Genomic DNA, 22,831 nt, shown 5'->3' on the forward strand with positions numbered 1-22,831 from the left:
TTTTCACTAAGTAACTCCTGAAATGGAGGAGCAGAGAAGTCTGTTAGACTGCAAATCTACGTAGGGTTTTGGGTGGGTAACTGCTGAAATAGAAAGGCAGAGAAGTGTGTTAGACTGCGACTCTGCCTCCTGGTCTCAACTCTGGGTTGTCATGGATTTGGTCCACTAATAAACTTGGCCAGATTTCTAGAAATGAGAGCTGCTCCGTTCCCAAGTGGGATGGATGCTGTCTCTCCGAATCAGACCAGGTCTTCCCCAGAAAGTCTGCCAATGATCTACAAAGCCCATATCGTTTGCTGGACACCACCTCGACAACCAGCGGCGGAATGACGACATGCGGCTATACATGTCATCACTGGTCAGATTTGGCAGGGGTCCGGAGAAAACGACTGTGTCCAACATTGTTTTTGCATATGTACACACCGACTCAACATTAATCTTAGTGACCGGGAGTCATTACCGCCGACGGGAATAACAATCTGTATTTACATTTATACTTAGCCAGCAGTTTCAAATAAGACTCAATGTCGCCCGCTCTGGCCCCAGGGATGCACTTAACTATGGCCGCTGGCTTCGCTAACTTCACGTTTCTCAAAATGGAGCTGGCAATGATCAGAGTTGGTTTCTCAGCGGGTGTGTCGCTGAGTGGGGAAAATCTGTTACAGACGTGAACAGGTTGATGATGCCCCGTGGGCTTATGACTATTCCTCCTTTGGACTGTCACCCAGCCCCCCCTTCCTGGCTGCTCGGGAGATGTCGGGGGACGGCTACCAGAGGCTAACTCAGGCCGTTCCGCACCGACTACCGGGGACTGGCTAGCTACAGTAGCTAAAGACTGATCTACCAAGGTGCGGAGCCGGACTTCTAGATCACTGAGCCTCGCCTCCATGTCTACAAATAAACTACACTTATTACACATACCATTACCGCTAAAGGAGGCAGAGGAGTAACTGAACATCTGACACACCGAGCTGGAGAAAGTAGGAGAGAGACAGGGAGAAGGAGAAGCCATCGCTAGCTGCCGAGCTAATGTCGCTAACGGCTAAGCTAAAGTACAGTAGTGTTGGCTACCAAAACTTTTGAACAACTATGAGATTGAACAGCAGTCACTAAAAGATGGAAAGAACTATGAGTGCTTTGGCAAAATTACTGTAAGAATAAGTGTTTAGCGGACAGTTGGCTGCTGTAATCTAACAAATGTAACTGGTATTTAGTGAGAGCAGCACCAACATACAAGCACCGGACACGGAAATGAGTCGACACGCTTACAGCAGTACGTCAGCAACGTCAGCACCTGTAACCGTCAGAAGACAGAGAAGTAGAGCTACCTGAGTCAAGTGCTGTAGAGATAGGTGTGGATGTATGTGTGAGACTAGGGTGAAAGTAACTTACAGCCCCCTGGTTAGGTTCACAAAAAGACAAAGATGGTGATACAAAATACATATACATATACACGTACAAAAAGAAGCAAAACAATAGTTAATAGTGTGTCTTTCCACTGCAGCTCTTGGAGAGTAAAGACATGCGATTTGATGCTGTACTCTCTGTTTTTTTAGACTGGTAAGTTACATCTTACGTTGGCTATTTAGAGAAGGTTTAAAATAAAACATTAAAAAGTGTGGAACACTACAGTGTGGAGATCAAGTGCCAAAGGTTATATCATCCTGATAATATGAGTGAGCACAATAACAAAAGATGTAGTTAGTTAGTTAGTTAGTTAGTGAGTTAGTTTGATGGTGTTCTGAAGTAGCGTGGGATTATGGGATCTGTTGCCTTCATCATTAAACAAACATCTGTTAGAGTTACAGCAACTGGAAGCAAGTAGGAGACACATTATTACCTTGAATAAAATTACAGATTTCTCTAGGTTTAGACATTGTTGGAAACATTTGGAATAATGTATGTACACAACTCAAAAGTATTTTTAGACATTTTAATGCAGAAATGTGACATATTATACCGTTAAATTTGCTAAAAGTAGGCTTAGGTGTGACAGATTGTTTACAAGGTTCACATATAGAACAAGACTTTAAAATAAAAAGTGACATTCTTCAGAATGTCATTTTGGCTCAAGTTGAAGTAAACATCACAGCTGCTGAGAGTTGGGCTTTTAGGGAGGAGCAGGGGGTGCCGCTGTGAAGAAAAGGGCACGCTGCATTTAAGTTTCATTGCTAAACAGCAATGCGCACAATAATCGTTTTAATTCGTTTAACTTGTTTTTATAATCGTTGGAAGCCAAAATCAAAATTGTGATTAAATTTCGATTAATTGCACAGCCCTACCTTCGAAACTTGTATGTCTGAAAGCATTTTGCATTCACACAACACCCAGCAAGTTTTAGCTGTCATGCCATGAATTCTAGCTCTAGGATAATGGCACATTTAAACTGCTGTTTGAGAATTAAATTAAAAACATAATATAAGATTTTAGCAGCTTATTTCTATATTTGATGAAATAAACATAACCAAAATTGTAAACGACCAAGTCCATAAATCGGCTACAATGGCAGCAACTGCTCATGTGCTGTGTTGTCGCAGAACATGTTTTGCTGTTGTAACACAACAAAGGTACAGATCTCTGTGGTGATAAGTTGTACACCATTACCTATAAATAGCAGTGGTGTTGGATCCATTGGACTGATATAGAAGACAAGGTGCAGTCGCGTTTCTGGTCTGACACATTTATGGGAATAGGTTTTGGTTAGGTTCGGACACAAAAACGACTTAGTTGAGGTTAGGGAAGCATCACGATCACAATGAAAAAAAAACAATGTTAACCATTTGTAGGAAACGTTAAGCAAACAGTGTCAAAGTTAGACCTTTTTTTTTGTATGAGTAAGCACATCATGAGCAATGTACAATCCTGAGTCAAATTCCTCGTATTCCTCGTGTACACATACCTGACAATAAAGCTCTAATTTAGTTTGATGACTCATCCTTCCACCCCAACCTCCTTCTTCCAGCTTCCTGTTTTGCTCTCAATAGACAAGATTCCTTACGGCCACTACAGTCAAGTGGAAAATAACATAAATTACAGCATTCACTGTTTAGTTCTGAGATCACTATCTGATCCCTGTCACTAGCTGCAGATGTTGTATGCTCCACAAGATAAAATCTTAGGTGAGGTGATGACAAAACCTTTTTCAGAAACTTATCAGTGAGGATCGAGTTAAGAAAGACTTCAAATGAATAAACATTATTTAAATTGAAAGTAAGATGCAAGAAAAAGAAAGGCATAAGAGTGTTGACTCATTTCCATTTCCATTGACATTGAGTCTTATTTGAAACTGCTGGCTAAGTATAAATGTAAATACAGATTGTTATTCCCGTCGGCGGTAATGACTCCCGGTCACTAAGATTAATGTTGAGTCGGTGTATACATATGCAAAAACAATGTTAGACACAGTCGTTTTCTCTGGACCCCTGCCAAATCTGACCACTGATGACATGTATAGCCGCATGTTGTCATTCCGCCGCTGGTTGTCAAGGTGGTGTCCAGCAAACGATGTGGGCTTTGTAGATCATTGGCAGACTTTCTGGGGAAGACCTGGTCTGATTCGGAGAGACGGCATCCATCCCACTTGGGAACGGAGCAGCTCTCATTTCTAGAAATCTGGCCAAGTTTATTAGTGGATCAAATCCATGACAACCCAGAGTTGAGTCCTGGCTGGATGATGGAGAATATGTTGGCCTAAATGAATCCACCCCTCCCAGTCATATTAATACTCACATTCCTCGAGGCACAGGCCAAGGAGGTGGAGTTGCAGCTATCTTCGACTCTAGCCTATTAATCAGCTCTAAACCTAAACTAAATTATAACTCATTTGAAAGCCTTACTTGTGGTTCCTAGAGTCTCCAAAAGTAGACTAGGAGCCAGAGCGTTCAGCTATCAAGCTCCTCTCCTGTGGAACCAGGTTCCAGTTTGGGTTCAGGAGGCAGACACCATCTCCACATATAAGAGTAGGCTTAAGACTTTCCTCTTTGATAAAGCTTATAGTTAGGGCTGGCTCAGGTGAGTCCTGAACCATCCCTTAGTTATGCTGCTATAGGCCTAGATTGCCGGGGCACCTCCCATGATGCACTGAGCTCCTCTCTCCTCTTCTTTCTCTCCCTCTATATGCAACCTCATCCCATTATTGCCCAAAAAAATACATGGAATGTGCCACGTTTGTACATCATATGAAATTAAATAATATTTACATGTGCAGATTTGCATTATTTGAAAGGGGGGAGTGTCAGTGGGGGACCCAGTCCTTGTTGATGAGGCTAGCTGCAGCTGCTTTTGTGGTGAGAGGTTTTGTTCCTGATGGACCACATCCTCCTGCGGGGGAGAGTCTGAAACAGTTTGTGTCCGGGGTGGGAGGAGTCAGCTGCAATCTTTCCTGCTTGCTTTAGAGTCCTGGAGGCGTACAGGTGATGTTCAGCTCCCACTTGAGGTCCTGGGAGATGATAGTGCTCAGGAATTGGAAGGAGTTCATAGTGGCAACTGGGGAGTCACACAGGATGATGGGGGAGGGTGGGGCTGGGCTTTTTGCTGAAGTCCACTGCCATCTCCACTGTCTTCAGAGCATTGAGCTCCAGACTGTTCTGGCTGCACAAGGTCACCAGATGGTCAATCTCCCACCTGTAGGTGGACTCATCCCCACCTGAGATGAGCCCAATTAGGGTGGTGTCATCCACAAACTTCAGGACGACTGGAGGTGCAGCTTAGTGTACTGGAATCAGAGACATGTTTTCCCAGCTTCACATGCTGCTTCCTGTCCATCAAGAAGTCTGTGATCCACCTGCAGGTGGAGTCAGGCATGTTCTGCTGAGAGAGCTTGTCCTGCAGCAGGGATGGGATGATGGTGTTGAAAGCAGAGCTGAAATCCACAAACAGGATCCTGGTGTAGGTTACTGGGGAGGTGCTGGAGGATGTAGTGAAGGGCGATGTTTAATGCATCATCTACAGACCTGTTGGCTCTGTAGGCGAACTGCAAGTCGCTGGTCCAGGAGAGGGTTTGTGATGGATTTAAGGTGGGACAACACAAGGCGCTCAAAAGACTTCATAACCACAGAGGTCAGGGCGACGGGTCTGTAGTCATTTAGTCCTGTGGTCCTTGGTTTCTTGAGGACAGGGATGATGGTGAAGACTTTGAAGGAGGCTGGCACATGGCATGTCTCCAGTGAGGTGTTAAAAATGTCTGTGAACACCAGAGACAGCTGATCAGCACAGTGCTTCAGGGTGGACAGAGTCTGGCCCAGCTGCTTTGCGGGGGGGGGGGGGGGGGGGGGCTGTAAACCAAGGTTTGCCATTGTTATAATGGTGCGTGTTAGTATACAGCTGTCTTCACAGAGACTAATGTGGGACGTCACAGCATCAGTAAACTCATCCAGACTGTTGGCAGCAGTCCTGAAAACATCCCAGTCAGTGCAGTCCAAACATGCCTGAAGATCCTCTACAGCTTCACTGGTCCATTTCTTTGATGTCGTTAATACAGGTTTAAAGACTTTAAGTTTCTACCTGTATACAGGAGTCAGGTGGACCATGACATGATCAGGTTGTCCCAGTGCAGCGCATGTGACGGCCTGATAGGCACTGCCAACTGTGCAGTGATCCAAAGTGTTCCCCTCACTGGTTGGACACTGTATAAACTGTCTGTATTTGGGAAGTTCATGGCTGAGGTTTCCTTTGTGAAAGCCACCAAGAACAATAACAAGGGAGCCCGGGTTTGTCTGCTCCACACACAGTATCCGGTCGGCCAGCACGCGCTGTGCGTCCTGCACGTTGGCTTGCTGTGAAATGTAAACACCGACCAGAATGAATGAAGAAAACTCACGGGGAGAGTAAACCGGTTTACAGATAATGATAAAAAAATTCCAGATCAGGAGAACAGTGTACAGCCATACTTTAAGGTCCCCCATATTAATGATACACACCTTGCTTCAAACCCTTAACTTACCTTCTTTATAATTTAATTGTATCAAAGCCTGCTTTTGGTTCTATTTACTTTCTTAAACCACAAACAAGGGACACACAATTCATGCAGTGTAAAGAACAAAATCTTGAGTTCAGTATTACTGTGTCAGACAAAGTCTTTGAAACAAAGTGACACAATAAATACTCTTGGCCCATGGTTTGTTTTCTTTTCCATATTTAACTAAAGCCAGAAACAACATTTAAATTGCACTGGTTACCTTTTTCATTTCAGGAAGATTCAAGTTTTGATTACTTTTAAGGTGCTTAACAGGCAGGATCGATCATGTTTCAGAGTGATGTATTTTTGAAATGCACCTGTTGTTCCCACCAGTAACAACAGGGCTGGACAAAACTATCCTCACTCACTAGAAGGACAAGAACGTAAACATACATCCACACAAATAATCATATACATAAGTCACACAAACCATTTCCAACATTTCCAGACACATACAAACCTTATTCATACTGAGTTAACAGCTCCTAAAACGTTTGTAGACCACCATCTGTCCAGAAAGAAAAGCATCCATCAATTATTTTATTTATATATTTTATTTTGGTAAGTTCTTGACATTGACCAGCACTACCATTCTGTTATTGACAAAGCAGATTTCCATCAATGCAGTACATGATAAAATAAAATCTATCTGGGATTCCTATAAGTGATTTGTTACATTCTAATTTAAGAGTATAATCAGTCTAATGTTTTATTAACTATATTATTTTATATTCTAGTTGGTGCTGTATGTATTTCACTCAAAGCGCATTAAGTTACTCATATTGCAATGTCATAATTCATAATTACATAACAACACATTCTGTATCAAAACAGAGATTACAAGCACGATTGCTGAACACAGCAGATCTGGTGGAGCATCACTGAAATACTGTCTTTTTGCACCTCGTTTTCAAAAAACAAAGAGACATAATAGAGAAAGAATAGAGATCTTTATGGTTTTGTTTCTCTTAGATTTGATCTGTCACAGGAAGGCATTTTTGTGAGGAGATGAGTGGAAAAGTGGGTTCAACATACATATCATCTCTCTGCTTGAAATTTAAGTTTAAAAAAATAGCAAGTCACTCTTCCCTCATGTCCTGAGTAATGTGTTTATAAAGGAAAAGCCTACATCAACAGTTGAAAGTGTGTTTTATTTTCATGACGGGAATTTTTTTGTCAGAGCAGATGATCAATCGGTCAAAGTTCGAACTCAGTGGCCTCTGGGATTTTCCAGCTGTCGGTTTGAAAAACCAAGCCAGTGACAGTAGTATGACTTAACATCTCCAGTGTGTGTTTTCCTATCTGAGACGAGACGTGGACCCTAGGACTGGTGTTGCTGACGTCAACAGGCAGTCTGATGTTACTCAGAGCCAGGGAGGCATCTGTTTAGTTTGCTGAGGTCGAGGTTAGCTGTTAAAGACAGCACGTTTCTGGACCGTTCACCACATCAGCAAGCTCTCTTCAAACAAACATTTAGGATTGGTCAGGTTCCCCCATGCCCCTGCCCCCTCTCAGAGCTGCTGGTCCAATCAGATTGAAATGGAAATTTCCAAGAAAAGAAAAGAAAACCTTAAAGAGGCCAGAACCATCTGCTGTCCAGATTTAACACTTTAATGGGCAGAAGCTTCAAGAACAGAGAGAGTTTTAAACACAATAAAGATAATCAAGGTTTTGTTTCAAAGAAGGCTTCTATTAATACTCTATGTCTATCACAAACAAATTAAGTTATCCCTGGTAGAAATATTCCTGATGCTTTTCTTTCAGTTACTTATTTAAATTAATTATTATTCCAGCTCTTGTGGCTGTGCTGTGTTGCTTATTTAATGTGTGTGACTGTTTCTTGTTTTCATTTTTCTCTTAGTTGTCTTAAGATGTCAGTTGTTTGTTGCTGCTGTTCGGCTGGTTGTCTTTTACTATTATTATTGTTTGTTTTTGTTTGTGTTTGTTTGTTGTTGTTCTCCTCCCCAAGCCCCCCTCTCTGTTCTATTGCAGGTTTCGTTGCTTTCTGCAATTGGTGTTTCCCACAGCTTTTCCCTGTTGTCCCCACCTTCCATCCCCCTTTCCCCCTTCTCTTACAGGTCTGGTCCTTTCTCTGTGCTGTCTGTTTGTGCCCCCCCGTCCCCGTGTCTGCCCCCCTGTCTGGCCCGGTGACAAATCAATACATAATTAAATAAATAATAAAACAGACAAAGGAGTATTTTAATACTCTCTTGTTAAAGTAAAATCTGTCTGGCACAATATGGTATCCAGGTCATTATATTCTATACCAGGCTGCTGGGCAGGACAGGTTTAAAAAAAAAAAAAAACCTATGTTTGTGAGATTTCCATTAAAAATTGTGTCTTTAGCCTGAATAACGTTCAAATGAAGACAAGTTTTAATGGAAGAGGCTGCATGTCGTTTATAATGACAATAAAATAAATACATTTCAAACATTTTTAATCCTTTAACTTCTTGATTTTAACTTAAATTTTACCCAACCTTTCTTTAATTAAACACAAATAGAAACAAAACTAACTTAAGTTAGACCAAAATAGCAAGTTTCCCTCGTTTTACAATCTGCACAGCACCCTCCTCCATTTCACATGAGGAAAAAGTCAACAAAAACAACAACAAAACCTTATATCAACAATTAAAAATTTTTTTTATGTAAACAAACATTATGAGTGACAAACCATCTGGAAATAAACATGTGATGTGGTTTTGAGAGGGGCATTCATGCGGACATAGCTACAATAAAAGGGGCTTGTGGGTTCATGCAAACCCCCCTTCTCCGCCTCCAGCCGGTCGTCGCCTTCTGGACGCTGCCCTGTTCTGCACGTAGGCCCGTTCACATGGCAACAAGCCAGAGACGAGCAAGCACAGCATCAAAAGTGTCTTTGATCCGAATTACCACACAATAATGACCCACATGACATGGTTGCCATAACGACCTGACAGCCTTGTAATCGGTGAAAGTGACCGGTCGAAGTGTGTGTGTGTGTGTGTGTGTATGTGGGTGCTGACTGAAACTGTCCATGACTCCTCGGGGGGGCTGAAGGCGCAGAAACATTTACTGTAAAACTGAAAGAAAACCCATGTTGAACAAACCATGTAGTCCACATTATAAACATGACTCAGACTAAACTCACAGCACGCCCTGCTGGAAGCCTTTTTACATCTTTTACAGAAAAAGTGGAAAAACTGACAGAGCTGCTTCAGAACGTCGACGGTTTGGAAGTTTAGAATACCAGTCAGCAGACAGCCATGTGAGGTCTCTGCAGGAAATGAAACATACAGAGAAGGAATATTGGTGTTAAAATAACATGAAAACGTTTTAATTTGAAAGGAGTCTCACCTCCGTTTACTGTCAGAGTGGAAAAAACGTTTCAGACCATAGAACCTGAGCATTGTTCCACTGCTCACACATAAGTCTTCACATCTAAATGACTAAATAGTTCACCTTGTTAAGTTAAAGGAGACCTATTTAGGGCTATTTAGGGCTGAAACAATTCATCAATTAATTTGATTACTAAAATGCATCGACGCAAATTCTTTGCAAGGAGGCTTTGTTTAAGCCATAGCACACTGTTTCGCACGAACATTTATTACTGTTGCACATCGCTCTTATGCTGTAAACACAATGTGATTATAATGCTGCTGTTTGCAAAGTGGAGGAAGAGAGAGAAAACAGCGAGGGACGAAGAAGAAAGTGTCCAAAGTATGGGATTATTTCAAGCTAAAGAAAACAACAACTCTGTAATGTTTCCATCAGTCCACCGTAAAAGGAAACTTCTGTCGCCTCGGCAACAGCACAACGGCACCTGATCAGAAAGCGGCCGGTGTTCTGCCAGCGGACCACAGACAAGGTAACAGTAACAGCAACTTTAGCATTTAACTGAAATCATGATTGTTGAGTTGAAAGCTAGCCAAAGTAAGCCGCAGTTCTCAGCTGAAAATGTGCACACGTGCGTTTGTCGTTCTCCTTTTTGGGCCGTGAGTTGTAACCTCACAGCAGAGATGGGGACTCGAGTTACAGACTCGGACTCGAGTGTGACTTAAGTTGCACACACAGTGACTTCAGACTCAACTTGAGACTCGTCCTCAAAAGACTTCAGACTCGACTCGGACTCGAGGTGCGGGACTCGTGAACAATGTTTATTTTTAGGAAACTTCTGATGAGCTTGCCATTATTCGCCGCCTTCCGTTACCTATAAACTGCCTACAGAACACGTAGCATCTGCTGCGCACGGCCACGCGTGAGAGATGACAACAAACCCTGCAGCTGCTCCGCCATTCATCATAAACTTTGGCTTTAAAACTTCGTACAACAAGACCCAAACAAAGAAGCGCTGAACGCAAAATAAGTTAGTGACCTGTGGTGAGTAAACACCACCAGCTCAGCATTGGCCATCTAACGTTAGCTTGCTTCTTGCTTTATCTCCGACCTACAGGAGGTTAAGGAGGAGTTTTGTTTGCTTGCCAAACTTGTGGTGGTCGATTAATGTAACTAGCTGCCATCATGTTAATTATTACCGTTGGCTAGAAAGAGGTTACAGGTTTATTGTTGATCATGTAAAGTTGTAGTTTTATTTAGTTATAACGTTACACTGGTTTGAGAGTCTGCAGGGTGTGGTGACTTACAGTAATTTATAAGCTGTCATTAACTGCATTGCACATTATGGTTGTGCTCTGTAAGTTAAAAACAGGTTACAGCTTTATTGTTGATGATGTAACTTTACAGTTTTATTTAGTTAACTTTACACTGGGTTTGAGAGTCAACAGGGTTTTTTTACTTACAGTAGGCTAGTTTATAAGCTTATAATAAGTCAATAATTGACGCATTGTACATTAGGCTACATGGTTGTGCTCTGTAAAAACAGGTTACAGGTTTATTGTTGATTATGCAACGTCACAGTTTTATTTAGTTAACGTTACATTGGGTTTAAGAGTCTGGGGAGTGTGTTGACTTACAGTATTTAATAAGCCATCAATAATTGCACTGCACATTACATGGTTGTGCTCTGTAAGTTAAAAACAGGATACAGTTACAGTATTCCTTATAGCTATGCAGTTTTATAAGCAACCTCGCAGCAGGTGATACAACATTCGTAATAACCACGAGAGACTTGAGACTTGACATGGACTCTAGCTCAAAGACTTGTGAGCATCTCGGCCTCAAAGTCATTCGTTAACTGGGTGTCTGGGAGCTGCACCTTTTTACTCCCCTCAGCTTTCTCTGTAGCTCAGACAATCCCTGCTACCTGCATGTGCTAATCCATCCTTTCACCCACATTCTATGTCTTTATAATTGCTATCTTTATAATAACAAACAACAGCTGTTTCGTGTGCAGGATCGCTCATTTCCCGTTTCACATTTCACATGTGTTTTCTTGACAAAACGTTTGGAGACCAGGGTCGGGTGACACAGCTGCTATCAGCTCGCGTAGTGTGTGTGACCCGTCACCGATCAGTCACATAGCATGAACGCCACAACGACTTCAACACTCCCGTCACAAGACGGCAAGTTGTGCAGTGTGAAAGTTGTGTAGTTTACACGAACCTTTAATATAATTTGTATAGCACTCAGGTGATGTTTGTGTTGGTAAAGCAGCTGTCTGGTTGTTTGTCTGTTGACGTTGTTGGGCTGATGTTTACTGTATGACACACTATGAATTTCCAAAAGGACCAATAAATATCGATCACCTATCAATGTGCACAGCTGATCTCGTTTGCGCCAAGCAAAAGTACTTCTTAAATGATGCATCGATGAATCGTTGAAATAAGCTCTGAGTAAAAGTAAAGTAAAATCCTTGTTACCTGCAGCCCTAGACCTTATTTTTCTACTTTTCCATATTATATTTTATGTCGTATATCTACAATGTTACAATGTTGGATGTTCATGTTAAACATGACCAAAGCTTCAAATAATAAGGTTAAAGTATTTAAAAGAACTCCCTGTGAGCAAAAACCTCTGTTGTGACAGGGTGTAAAGTGCTTTGAGTGGCTGGAAGACTAGAAAGGTGCTATATAAGTAGGCCTACAGTCCATTTACCATTCAAATATTGACCTGATGATGGTGCTGGATCACGAAAGTTATTATTTATTCAACCTCATGGGAACATGAATGTCTGAACAAAATTTCATGTAAATCCATCCAATAGTTTTTATAATACTTCAGCCCGGACCACAGTGAAGTGGTGGACCAACAGACATCACATCAATATCTAGGCTGGAATCAAACATGCAGACACTAACACAAAAAAAAGCTTTGACCATTGTGTTTTTTGACATCATTTTTTTCAGCATTAACACAGAAACACCACATACAGTGTCAGTTTTGGAAGTGTATTCTGCACAGTTTTATGCCATTTTCCACTGACTTTTTAGCAGCAGTCAAATTGTGAGAATGTGATGCAGCCCATCTTTTCTAAGGAAGAGTTTCAGAGTGAGATCTAGGACCATTTTGTGATTAATGCTCATATCTTATAATTCCCTTTTGTCACTCGTGACCTGTCTACTGCCTTAAAACACTGCTGATATTCAAACACTGAGACAAACTTTCTAGACCATCATATAATCCTTGAACAGACTCACATCATAGAACTGTGAACAGATTCTTTTGACGGGATAATAGTAAAAGACCATGGACTAATTCAACGTAATGTTGACATTTTCATCTGCAGTCTCTTTGCAGGACACATCAATACAAGGAAGGAAACAAAAGCATGCACTTTCAGTAAAGCAAACGAACTATGAAAGTCTGAGATGTTCCACAGCAGATAAGCAACAGCAAACACCTTTCAGTCGAGAGGAGGGAGCGTCTTGACTGAGAAGTGGAATGTTTTGTTTGATTCTTTGTTTGAGACATTACATTCATAATTTCTCATACTTCGCATACGCTCATTCCTGAGAAAAATAGCTTCTCTGATATGACTGGTTTCACTGATAGATGATTACACAACACTCTAACCTGTGTGACTATGTTGTGAACCAATAAATCACAACCACTTCACTTGAACCCCATCAGACTGGAAAAGTTAATTTCAACATTTATCATTATTCAGGTATTTTCTTGACTTTATTCCTGTAGTTGGATTCCAGCATTCTAGCAAGTCATATTTTTCGAGGATGGTGCCAGTTCATTGCTCACAAAGAAGAAAAGGCTGAATAATCTGAATGCAGAAAGAGAGCATTTAATATGTTAAATATATAATGTTTACAATTACAGGCACTGAATGGCATGAAGAACACACAAAAATTGCAACACATTTCAAGTTGGCGTTTTTTCACATAAGACCTTAATGCTGAAATACAAAAAAGAATAGTGGGATGCTTACATTGTTAATGAAGGATAAAAACATGACGCTTTAGCTATAATAAATACAGAGCTAATTAAAGAATCATAAATGAAATGAGAAAGTCGTCAATTCAAACCAGATGAAAATATATAAATAACAATGAACAGAACTAAATATATTACATGTAAGTTAGATATGTGGTTTAGATGAAACAGGATGGATCTACGTATGTCCTCACTTAGCCTATAAAGGCACACAAATATCCATTTGGGGATCGAACTCCTCTAGAAGGTGTGATGTGTCCAATGGTCCAGAAGTTTCTGGAAGAGTCATTCCATTGGTTCATTATTTTAAAGTATCTTTGCACATTGATAAAGGCATGTTCCCCAAATGCCCCCGAATTTTCAGGATTCTCTGACTGATATAACTCCTCCATAATCAGCACTTCTAGATCAATCACAGAACACTGGGTATCTGGGGTAGTAGGTTGGAACTGACCTCTGACCACCAAATCATTTCTGTATCATGTCACATTTCGTTCAGTTTTGCTCGCCTCACTGCCTGCCATATTTGGAAACACTTAGACTGTGTGTGTGTGTAGATGCATGTAAAGTGTCAGGAATCTCACACCCAGCTGAGAGAAAAGTTAGTCTTAGTGACACATTTTCCAGCCATGTTCTGCTCAGGCCACCCAGACGCTCAGTCAAGGTTCCCACTGCGGAGTGTGTGTGTGTATGTGTGTGTGATGTCATGCTGTTGGTGTCCTCGTACTGCAGCAGGTTCAGATGCTTCTGATTCTTTCAGCTGAAGCTCACAGTGAAACAAAAGGAACAGAAATATGTTCCAGGTATTTTAAACATGCAGGATGCGAACACAACAAGTTTCACTCCAGAGATCTTTGTTGTCCGACATAAATGAAACAGTCCTTTCTTAGAATCATCAAGGCCTTACTTCTGAAATGCTCAACAAACTGCTTGTCAAAGTGTTAATGTGCCACTTAATTTCAGTTGAATCCCAAAAACATTGGTAGGTTTCATGTTAGCTTGTGATTGGTTAGTTGGTTGGTTTAGAATGATCAGCAAGTAAAATACAGTACGGCTGTAATTCTAGACACTGACTGTAGTCGCTGGGATGTATTAACATCGCTTCAGATTTGTAATAAATCCACATTAATACTGATCACTTTCTGAGGAATGTACCCATTCTTGTGGTAATTATACATGTCGCGGTGAAATAGGGGCATGTCTCCTGCTGAAACGAGAGGAAGAGGAACTACGTGAGGAGCAATTCATGGTTTAGTTGATTAAGAGCCAAGTGCCTTCACCCTCAAAATCTATCTGGCAATAGCGTTGTTCAGATCACATTGATGTATGTATATATATATATATATATATATATATACACACACACACACACACAGACAGACAGATGTCCTTAGACAAGATACGAAATGTTTTTTCAGCGCTGCTCAGGCTGCTTGAAGCCTGCAGGCTATACAGAAAGAAGAGAGAGAGAGAGAAAGGATTTAATCAATGAGGAAATACAACCTATGCAAGAGTTCATCTGAGGAAAAGATGACAATGCCAGAAGCAAAAAACAGCTTGTGATTCATTTCATCATGCCACTCACCGTTGAGCAGCTGTTTTCTGTAGTAAGAGAGCATTGTGTCATGTCACGTAGCAGCAGTGTGATCTCTGATAGAGTGAAACTGGAGATGACACCAACTGTACTGAATGAGTGGGTCGAAGAAGGGATTCCCGCTGAAGTGTTTTGAGTTAACCAGCTAATGATTATATGGAAACACAAACAGGCCCTCCAGTAGTGACTATGACTATATGGGCCACACAGATCATGAAACGTTCTGTGGGTATTCATGGATCCTAGGTGGATGCCTAATTGTAATGGTGACCTCCTCACCTCGTCTATAATGCTAGGCCACAATTTCCACTTAAACACAGATCCCATTAATGTATAGGGCCATGTCAGGAAATGTAACGATCCAGCACACAGTAATACTTTGTGACCATATCATTTGAGGTGAAAGGGACAGGTGCATACAGGTGTTCTAAACACAACAGGAAGTTAGTTATTGCAGTTTTAACAAACACATCCTCATACCTAAGCAACAAAACAGGTAAATTGTCAATGCCTCCCACGATGGCTTGTATGACCGCTGGAAAGTACCAGTCTACAGCCAGGCGTACGGGACCTTGAGTGTGTTATGTACATCAAGTGGCTGCTGATTTGACTGCTCATCATCACAGTACTTTTTCTCATGGACTCACAACTCATTTTTCTTCAGTATCAAAGTAATCCAGTGATGTTGTCTGTACACCCAGAACAGTATACAGTTTACTGCAAACAGGAATTACTAATAGCTAAATTGGTATACTTTTAATGGTGCCACTTTGGCACAACAATGCCCCTCGTGCACTAGGCTCCGTAAAGAAATGGTTTTCCTAGTATGGTGTGGAAGAACTTGGACTGACTTCAACCCCATACAGGCTCGTGAGATGAGCAGGAATGCAGACACAGAGTGATGGTTAATAAATTGCCTAATCATGTCTGAAGGCAAAGTCTTTATAGCTGCTCCGACAGGCCATGACAGAGAGACTCACTGAATCGTGGGGATAACAGCACACACTTTCCCTGATTCTGTCCTGAATGGTATTCATGCATACTGAATATTGTAAAGCGATAATAAATGCCACCTTGTGAAAACTAAAAAGAAATGAGAATTTCATATATTTTGCATACATATTTCCCATCACAAGGCTGTTGGATTGGAGTTTTTTGAATTATCTTATCTGAGTCATTCTCCAAAAAGTTGACCTAAAACAAATAAGAGCTCTTTTTCTGCAGGGGAGGGAAAGGATCAGATATGCGGTAACATGATCTTGCAGCATTGTGTAAAGGTGAAACACAACAGGTTGGTGCAGAGACTGCAGAGATTCTAGGGAACTACAGGAAGGGATAACCATCCTATCATCACTGACAGACACCTACACAAAGTGCTGAGATGATGGTTTAATTATTTGCTAGAGAATAAAAACCTGTTAGACTTCTTGATTTTTTATTAATTACCTTGTTTTCCAGTAACTGAAAGCCAAATATGTGTGGGCTATCTTTTTTTTTTATATATACATTGATATAAACTGATGAGTCCTCTCATCACTTTATATCATATAAACATTACATTATATTTGTAGCATTTTCTCTTGTTTAGAAGAAATCTTTTTAACAAATAAACTTAGAAATGCTTAAAAAAACATCAAATGAAAAATCATAATAGTATCAGTATAAACACACAAACACACGCACCCACACAGCTTTTAGAAGAAAATATAGTGACTAACTTTGACAATTGCAATATCCTGTGATTACACCATTTAGGATGACCTCACAGTTCAGGGTGATAAAATAAAACATGGAACCCCCCCCCTCAAGGTAAATTTTCAGGAAAGATGTTTTTAGAATCAGTTGTCACTTGAATTTGTCATCAAACAGACACGGCTTTCGAGGATATGCTGTAATCATATATTCCTATCTTTATCTCTGTTTTGGGCTCAACATCAGGTGCACTCCTTGGTTTTCTCCTTGGTTTTGTCACAGCACTCTCCAAATCCACAAAGTTCCTATCAAAATGTGAGTCAGACCAGCTTTAAGAAGGAAGTTTACACATGAAATACCCACATTACATTCTGTATCTTCTCTATATTTTTGACATGATCTAGATGACACATCCAACATCTGCCGGCCATGAAGCAGAAAGTTATACAGATAGACATTCATTCAGTCATTCTTCTTGCTCAGGTAAAATCTAAACTCCATGTGGATAATTTGAAGGAAGCTTTTTAGCAGAGCAACTCTCAGATTACTGCATGGGCACATATTTGTTGTCTATGGTGTTTATATATATTGTTACAACCACATGTGCAACATAAAACAAACTGTTATATTTTCAGTATTAAATTATTAATGATTATTATTATAATCATAATAATTAGAATTGCATTTATCTTACTGAAATACCAACACATTTAAATCAAGTTCCTTTATTTAATTTGGTCCACATACTTCATTGTATTTATTTACCAAAGCCTGATGATTCAGCTTCTCACTCCGGCCTGATCGACCTGCAGCCACAAACTAGCAAATTTTTGAAGTTATTTCCCATTGTGTGCAATAAAGTGCGTTGGCTGAACTTCAGGGAGTGGCCTGCGGTATATGGGCGTCTCTAAAAAAACACAACCTGAGCTGGGAAAGTATAAAACGTGAGCTCTCTGCAGTGCAAGACTTATCTGACTTTCTGAAATCTCCGAGAGACTACTACAGTGAAAACTCGAGGAAGCGACAGAAAACTCAGACAAAATGTACTCACGATCAGACAGCGTGACCCTGACAGTTAAGCGGGAGAGCTTCGCCTTGTCCAGGATGGCGACCCGCAGCACGGAGCCCGAGGTCTTCACCTTCGAGCGGATACCGGCTCAGGCCACCGCCGTGCACTCCTACGTGCCCATCCGTCCCAAGAAGCGCTGCACCCGGGTTATGTATCCCGCTAAAGTCCGCATGCACCTTCCACCACCTGAGAAGAGCCAGGCCAAGCGCTGGCTGGTCATCCTGTGCTTGGTGGTGTTGTGGCAGATCTACACCGAGGAGCCCTGCGCCGAGACGTCGCTGGGCAGCTCAGACAGCGATTACATGGGTTTCCCCTTCCAGTCTGCGGAGGAGCAGGCGCTACAGCTCTCAGAGCTCAGCGCCAGCTCCGAGCTCCTGTCAGCCTCACCGACCAACTGTGAGAAAGGCAGATCATCCAGCGAACAGATCATCCCAAACACCACCTGCGCCAAGCCCGGCGAGGAGACCGAAACCAGCCCCTCATTCGAGCAGAGCGCTGGGAAGAGCTACATGGTGGCTCTGCTGGTCTACCACAGATTGGGCAGCGAAAACTGAGCCCTCTGGGACTGGTTTGGCTGTAAATCGCCCGAGTCTGGGCTTTTGCACTCGAAAATGAAACGAGCTGGAGTTGATCCTGGGTAGCTTCTCGAGAACAGCGGTGCACCCCGCGCAGCGCAGCCGGGAAGGAAGCTCCATGTGTCGGATTCTCCTTGCCAGCGGTCCCCGTCAGAGCGGAGGGCACAGTCTGAAAAGGGACACTTGAAAGAAAGACGAAAAAAAAAAAACTGTGATTACTTACAAACAAAATGAACACTTGAACTCTATACTTGAACTCTGTGATAGACTAAATGCACTAACAGGCCTGCGGGCAAACTGGATTTTTATTACAAGTGTCCTAAGGCTATATGCATCTGTGGGCCAACAACCCTGAAACTGACAATGTCTGTTGTGTAAATGTCTTATTTAGTTATTTATTCTATTTGCTATTTATTGATTAATATTTTAAATAAAAAAAAAGGTCTAAAAGAAGTCCCTGTTTCCTGCCTCTTCACTAAGTGCACACTTTTTGACTGTTTTCTGAGTATTTTCATCCATCTTAACATCTAATGAATATTGTGTTTTATTAGCTGTTTCCTGCAGACTGCCTTTGATCATAATCAAGGCAACTGCTGCATTTTCAAACTGTAATTCCATTATTAGAATTTGGGTAAAGGCACTACATTTGGCCTACAACTGCAAATTACATTAAGAGGTTATGCATAATAATCAGAGAGGTCCAACCTTTGAGTCACTCATTTAAAAACAAGGTATTTTTCAACAAAAATTAATCACTTTAAAGGACCATTATATGATTCTCTTTTTCTAGTTGGAATATTAGTCTTTGAAAAAAGCATCACAGAAACCGCTCTTTACACTTCATGCAGATGTATATTTATTTTCTTTATAGTCTTTTTAACTGCAAACCAGATGCAGAAATGGAGAAGGGGATGGGACAGAACTGAACTAACAGTGATACCCTTAAAAACAAAGGCTGCCTTCATTTTCCCCTTCATATAAACAAAAGGCACCTTACATTCTGTTGCAACCTCAGGAGACAAAGTCTATAAAACAGCGGTTTTTCCAGTTTGGAATGAACTGGCCTGTGAGACCTTGTCACCCAACATCAGTGTTGGACCTCACTAATGCTATTACAAAGTCTGAGTAGGAGCAAATCCCTACTGCAGGTTCCAATATCTGGTAAAGGAGCCACTACTGCATCTAAAATGATGCTAACAGATACTGTAGATATTAAAAATATTGGGATTTCAGCCTCTGGAGGGATTTCTGCAGACTCACTTTCATTTTATCACGTTTCTCTTGGAAGTGCCCGAGGCATGAACTGGGATGTGTGCTGAATCATGAGCCTGTCTGTGTGAAGCTGGTGCAGCTTCAGGTTATATCACAGCTTCATGAGTAACAGTTCATCCGTATGAAAACAGAGTAGATTGGATTGTTATTCTAATGATTAATATCAGTAACTCATTTCATCAGCATAGCTCATGTTGATTATTCACCGCTCGCTGATGCATTACCTCATAGATAGAGGCATTGTGTTGGGATGAATGCATGCTTCTTCACCTCCCTGACTGAGGACAACCATCGCCTCTGGGCTTCTAGGGAAGACTTGTTGATGTTGATTGTTGGAGGTTGCCGTGTAGATATCGCCATGTACCACTCACGTACACTTTGACAGGTAATACAACAGGTATGGGGTGGGGTGGGGTGGGGGGGGGACTTTTTCTGTTCAGTAGGAAAGGTAATTCAAAATCCCACTGACATTTGTAGTAACTTAAATAACTAAAGGCAGAGTCTTTGTCAACAGTATATACTGTGGCCAACTTCATGTGTTTAGACAAGGACAGTAGTTTTTCTTTTTTCTAATGTAGTTCTTTATTTAATATTTGTGTTTTAGCTAACAATATTTCCCATAAGCCCAAAGTTCAAATGATGGAAAATCATGTGGGAAATATGATGGAAATCAGACAGCCTCCTCATCGTTCCATACAGATCTGATGTTGTCAGCTCTTTAGTTTAGGTCACTGCTTCATGTACGCCAGTATTTATTCACTGTAATAAATTTCCATTGTTTGTTTTTTATCCACACACAAATTTACACCTCACACAACAGGAAACACCGTTGGAAGCCAGAATTTCCCTATTGAAATTTCCCATTTCCAACCTCAAAGAGTTCCAAGTGTACACAGTCAGCAGTGCCCTTGGTGCTAATTAAAAATATAACCAATGTAATGAAAATTACATAAATAGGCTATATGTTATTCATGAACTGTGTTCCCGTCTAGCTATGTCAGTTTGCAATCGGCAAGTAAATCAAATTGTTTGCCATTTTTAACATTTTCGTGAATATGACAATGAATGGACAATGTTTCTTAGATGTGGAATTTTAATGTTGAGATGTGGCCATATTATCTGCCCAGAGAGTTCTCCAGTGCTTTGTTGTTGCTGTTTACATTCCTCCAGATGCAAATTTAAAAAATGCACTACAGGAACTGTACAAGGTCACCAGCAGTCACATGACAAAACAACCTGATGGGGATTTTAGTGCTGTGTGCTATTGATATGCCGGTTGATTAAAAAAACACATTGTGCGGTATTTACTCACACTAAACACTATAGCAACACGTCCACAGACAGCTGTTGGACAACACTTTGTGTACGAACATTTATATGAGTCACAAGTACACAGAAGTGCTAATAAACAGTATAAAGTACAGCTTTCACTAATTGTTGATACCCGACAGCCATCCTGGATCACGAAGTTGGGCTAGTGCGGTTCTCCGACTTCCCAAGAGGGATTCCGACTTAAGGGGGCGTTCCCATGTCAACTGGAACGCACCATTAACACCAAGCGGCAACTTTCGGTTTCCTTGGTGAAGCCGAACTGGAAATGCCTAAAACTGCAATTCACCGAGTGGCCTCTTGAAGCATGGCTCCAAAAGGGAGTCTCCATTGACCCCATGTTAAAATGGCGAACTTTACAGCTGAATAAAACATGTTTACAGCCTGGTACAAAGATGGTTTTAGTGTATATTGCTAATTTTGCCCTTTGAATACTGGCAGGCAGTGTAGTTTACTGGAGAGAAAGAGAACCCTCACAAGCCTGTGCTCCACTTTGTGAATAAAATTGTAGCATTTTAATTATGTGTTACAACAATTAGCAGGTATGGGTACAACACTTAACACTGGAACAAAAGACGTCTGTCAGAAGGTAAGTAGTAAGTAACATTAATGACCCACCTCGTCAGTTAGCTGACGTTATGCAGTGTTAACGGCAAACAGGCATCATCAGATTTGGATCAGTAACATTAAAGTTACTGTATGAGTCACTGTGTCACTAGAATAAGTGTCTCCACCTGGGCTGAGGGACGGGGTTGAGGGTTAAGGGGGAAGCGGTAGTTGTGGTTGTCGTGGCGGTAAATACAGGTAACTTGGGCGTAACTATGTCTATATTCCTGAGTTGGGTGAAGTAATAATAGAGTGAAGTAAGTAGTAGAGAAATTAGCTGTATGACAGCCGCTTCTGAGTTTGTCTAGGCTCTCCAGCTGCATGTAATTTTAACCTGTGAGGCCCTGCTAACATTCAAAGCCCTTTTTGTTATTGTGTAGCAGATTACTTTGTGACAACCTAAATGTGCATTACAATTCTCTATAAATATATGTCAATGTTACAACCCTAAGGGCCATGTGTTTGGTTTTGGGTGTGTTCTTTCTCTCTCTTTGCTCTCTCAGGTAGTGGCATTTCCCCCCATGCCTTGGCTGCATGAGAGAGTGGCAGCAGGTGTGCCTGATCACCACTCAGTGCCTGGAGGTTAAGAAGGCTTGGGTTTTTCACAGCACTCTTCGTTTTCCCTTCCCTGTTGAGACCACGCTACTGAGAAACCAAACCTAGGAAGCACATTGTTCCCAGCCAGCTCAGCGGGCTGTGGCAGACTGTTCAATCAGGTGTGTTGAAAACAGCTTGTTTTCTGTGAGTCCAGAACCATGTGTTGGTTTAGCTCCTCATTGGAGAGAGGACTTTTTGTGGAACATGTTCAGTTAGTGTTGAACTTATCTCTTTCAGTTAATGAACTGTGTTGATTATGGACTTACCTGATTAGTCGCTTTTTCTTTTGAGAGAGTATTGTGTTGGGTTTCCCTTCTGTCAGCATTGCAATAATATCATCTTTGGTTTACACTAACCATGACTTTGTCCTCTTTTGCCCCGGTTTTATTTTTAACATTGTTGCTCTCCTCCCTCTGGACTTACCATCCGGAGGAAACAACACGTCATGTAATACCAGTTCAACATACATTTAACATAAAAGGAGAATATAAATATAGATTAAGAGCTAACTTGACTGTTCAAGTGGTGTCCAGCAGCAAGATTAATATTGCACATTGCAATGAAGCACCTTAGCCGTCTGTCTGTCTAGCTCTACAGAAGTCCCGGCTTCCAAGGTGCCTGCCAGATCTGCAGCTTACTGCTTTGTTCAGCCTTTTGTTTTTTTTACTTTAACACCTGGACTTACTGATTACAAATTATGACACTGGGTTCCTATACATAGGTTCTGTCATTATATTTTCTGTACACTAATACTTCAAGTCATACAAAACAACTTTTACATTTGTAACCTTTCAACATATTTGGAAATAGAAATAATTT

The 22,831-nt window shown here is 41.2% G+C and overlaps 1 protein-coding gene across 1 annotated transcript; it reads left to right on the forward strand.

The window, feature by feature from the left end:
- The first annotated feature begins 17,503 nt into the window (after positions 1-17,503).
- Positions 17,504-18,402, forward strand: ier3 (immediate early response 3). The gene has a single exon (XM_038704630.1). The coding sequence runs from the start codon at positions 17,606-17,608 to the stop codon at positions 18,185-18,187; it is 582 nt and encodes a 193-aa protein (XP_038560558.1). The 5' UTR covers positions 17,504-17,605; the 3' UTR covers positions 18,188-18,402.
- The last annotated feature ends 4,429 nt before the right edge of the window (positions 18,403-22,831 follow it).

Source organism: Micropterus salmoides, unplaced genomic scaffold (assembly GCF_014851395.1).
Source record: "Micropterus salmoides isolate LMB-PRFRI ecotype aquatic unplaced genomic scaffold, ASM1485139v1 Ms_hic_scaffold_7, whole genome shotgun sequence".
NCBI lineage: Eukaryota > Metazoa > Chordata > Actinopteri > Centrarchiformes > Centrarchidae > Micropterus > Micropterus salmoides.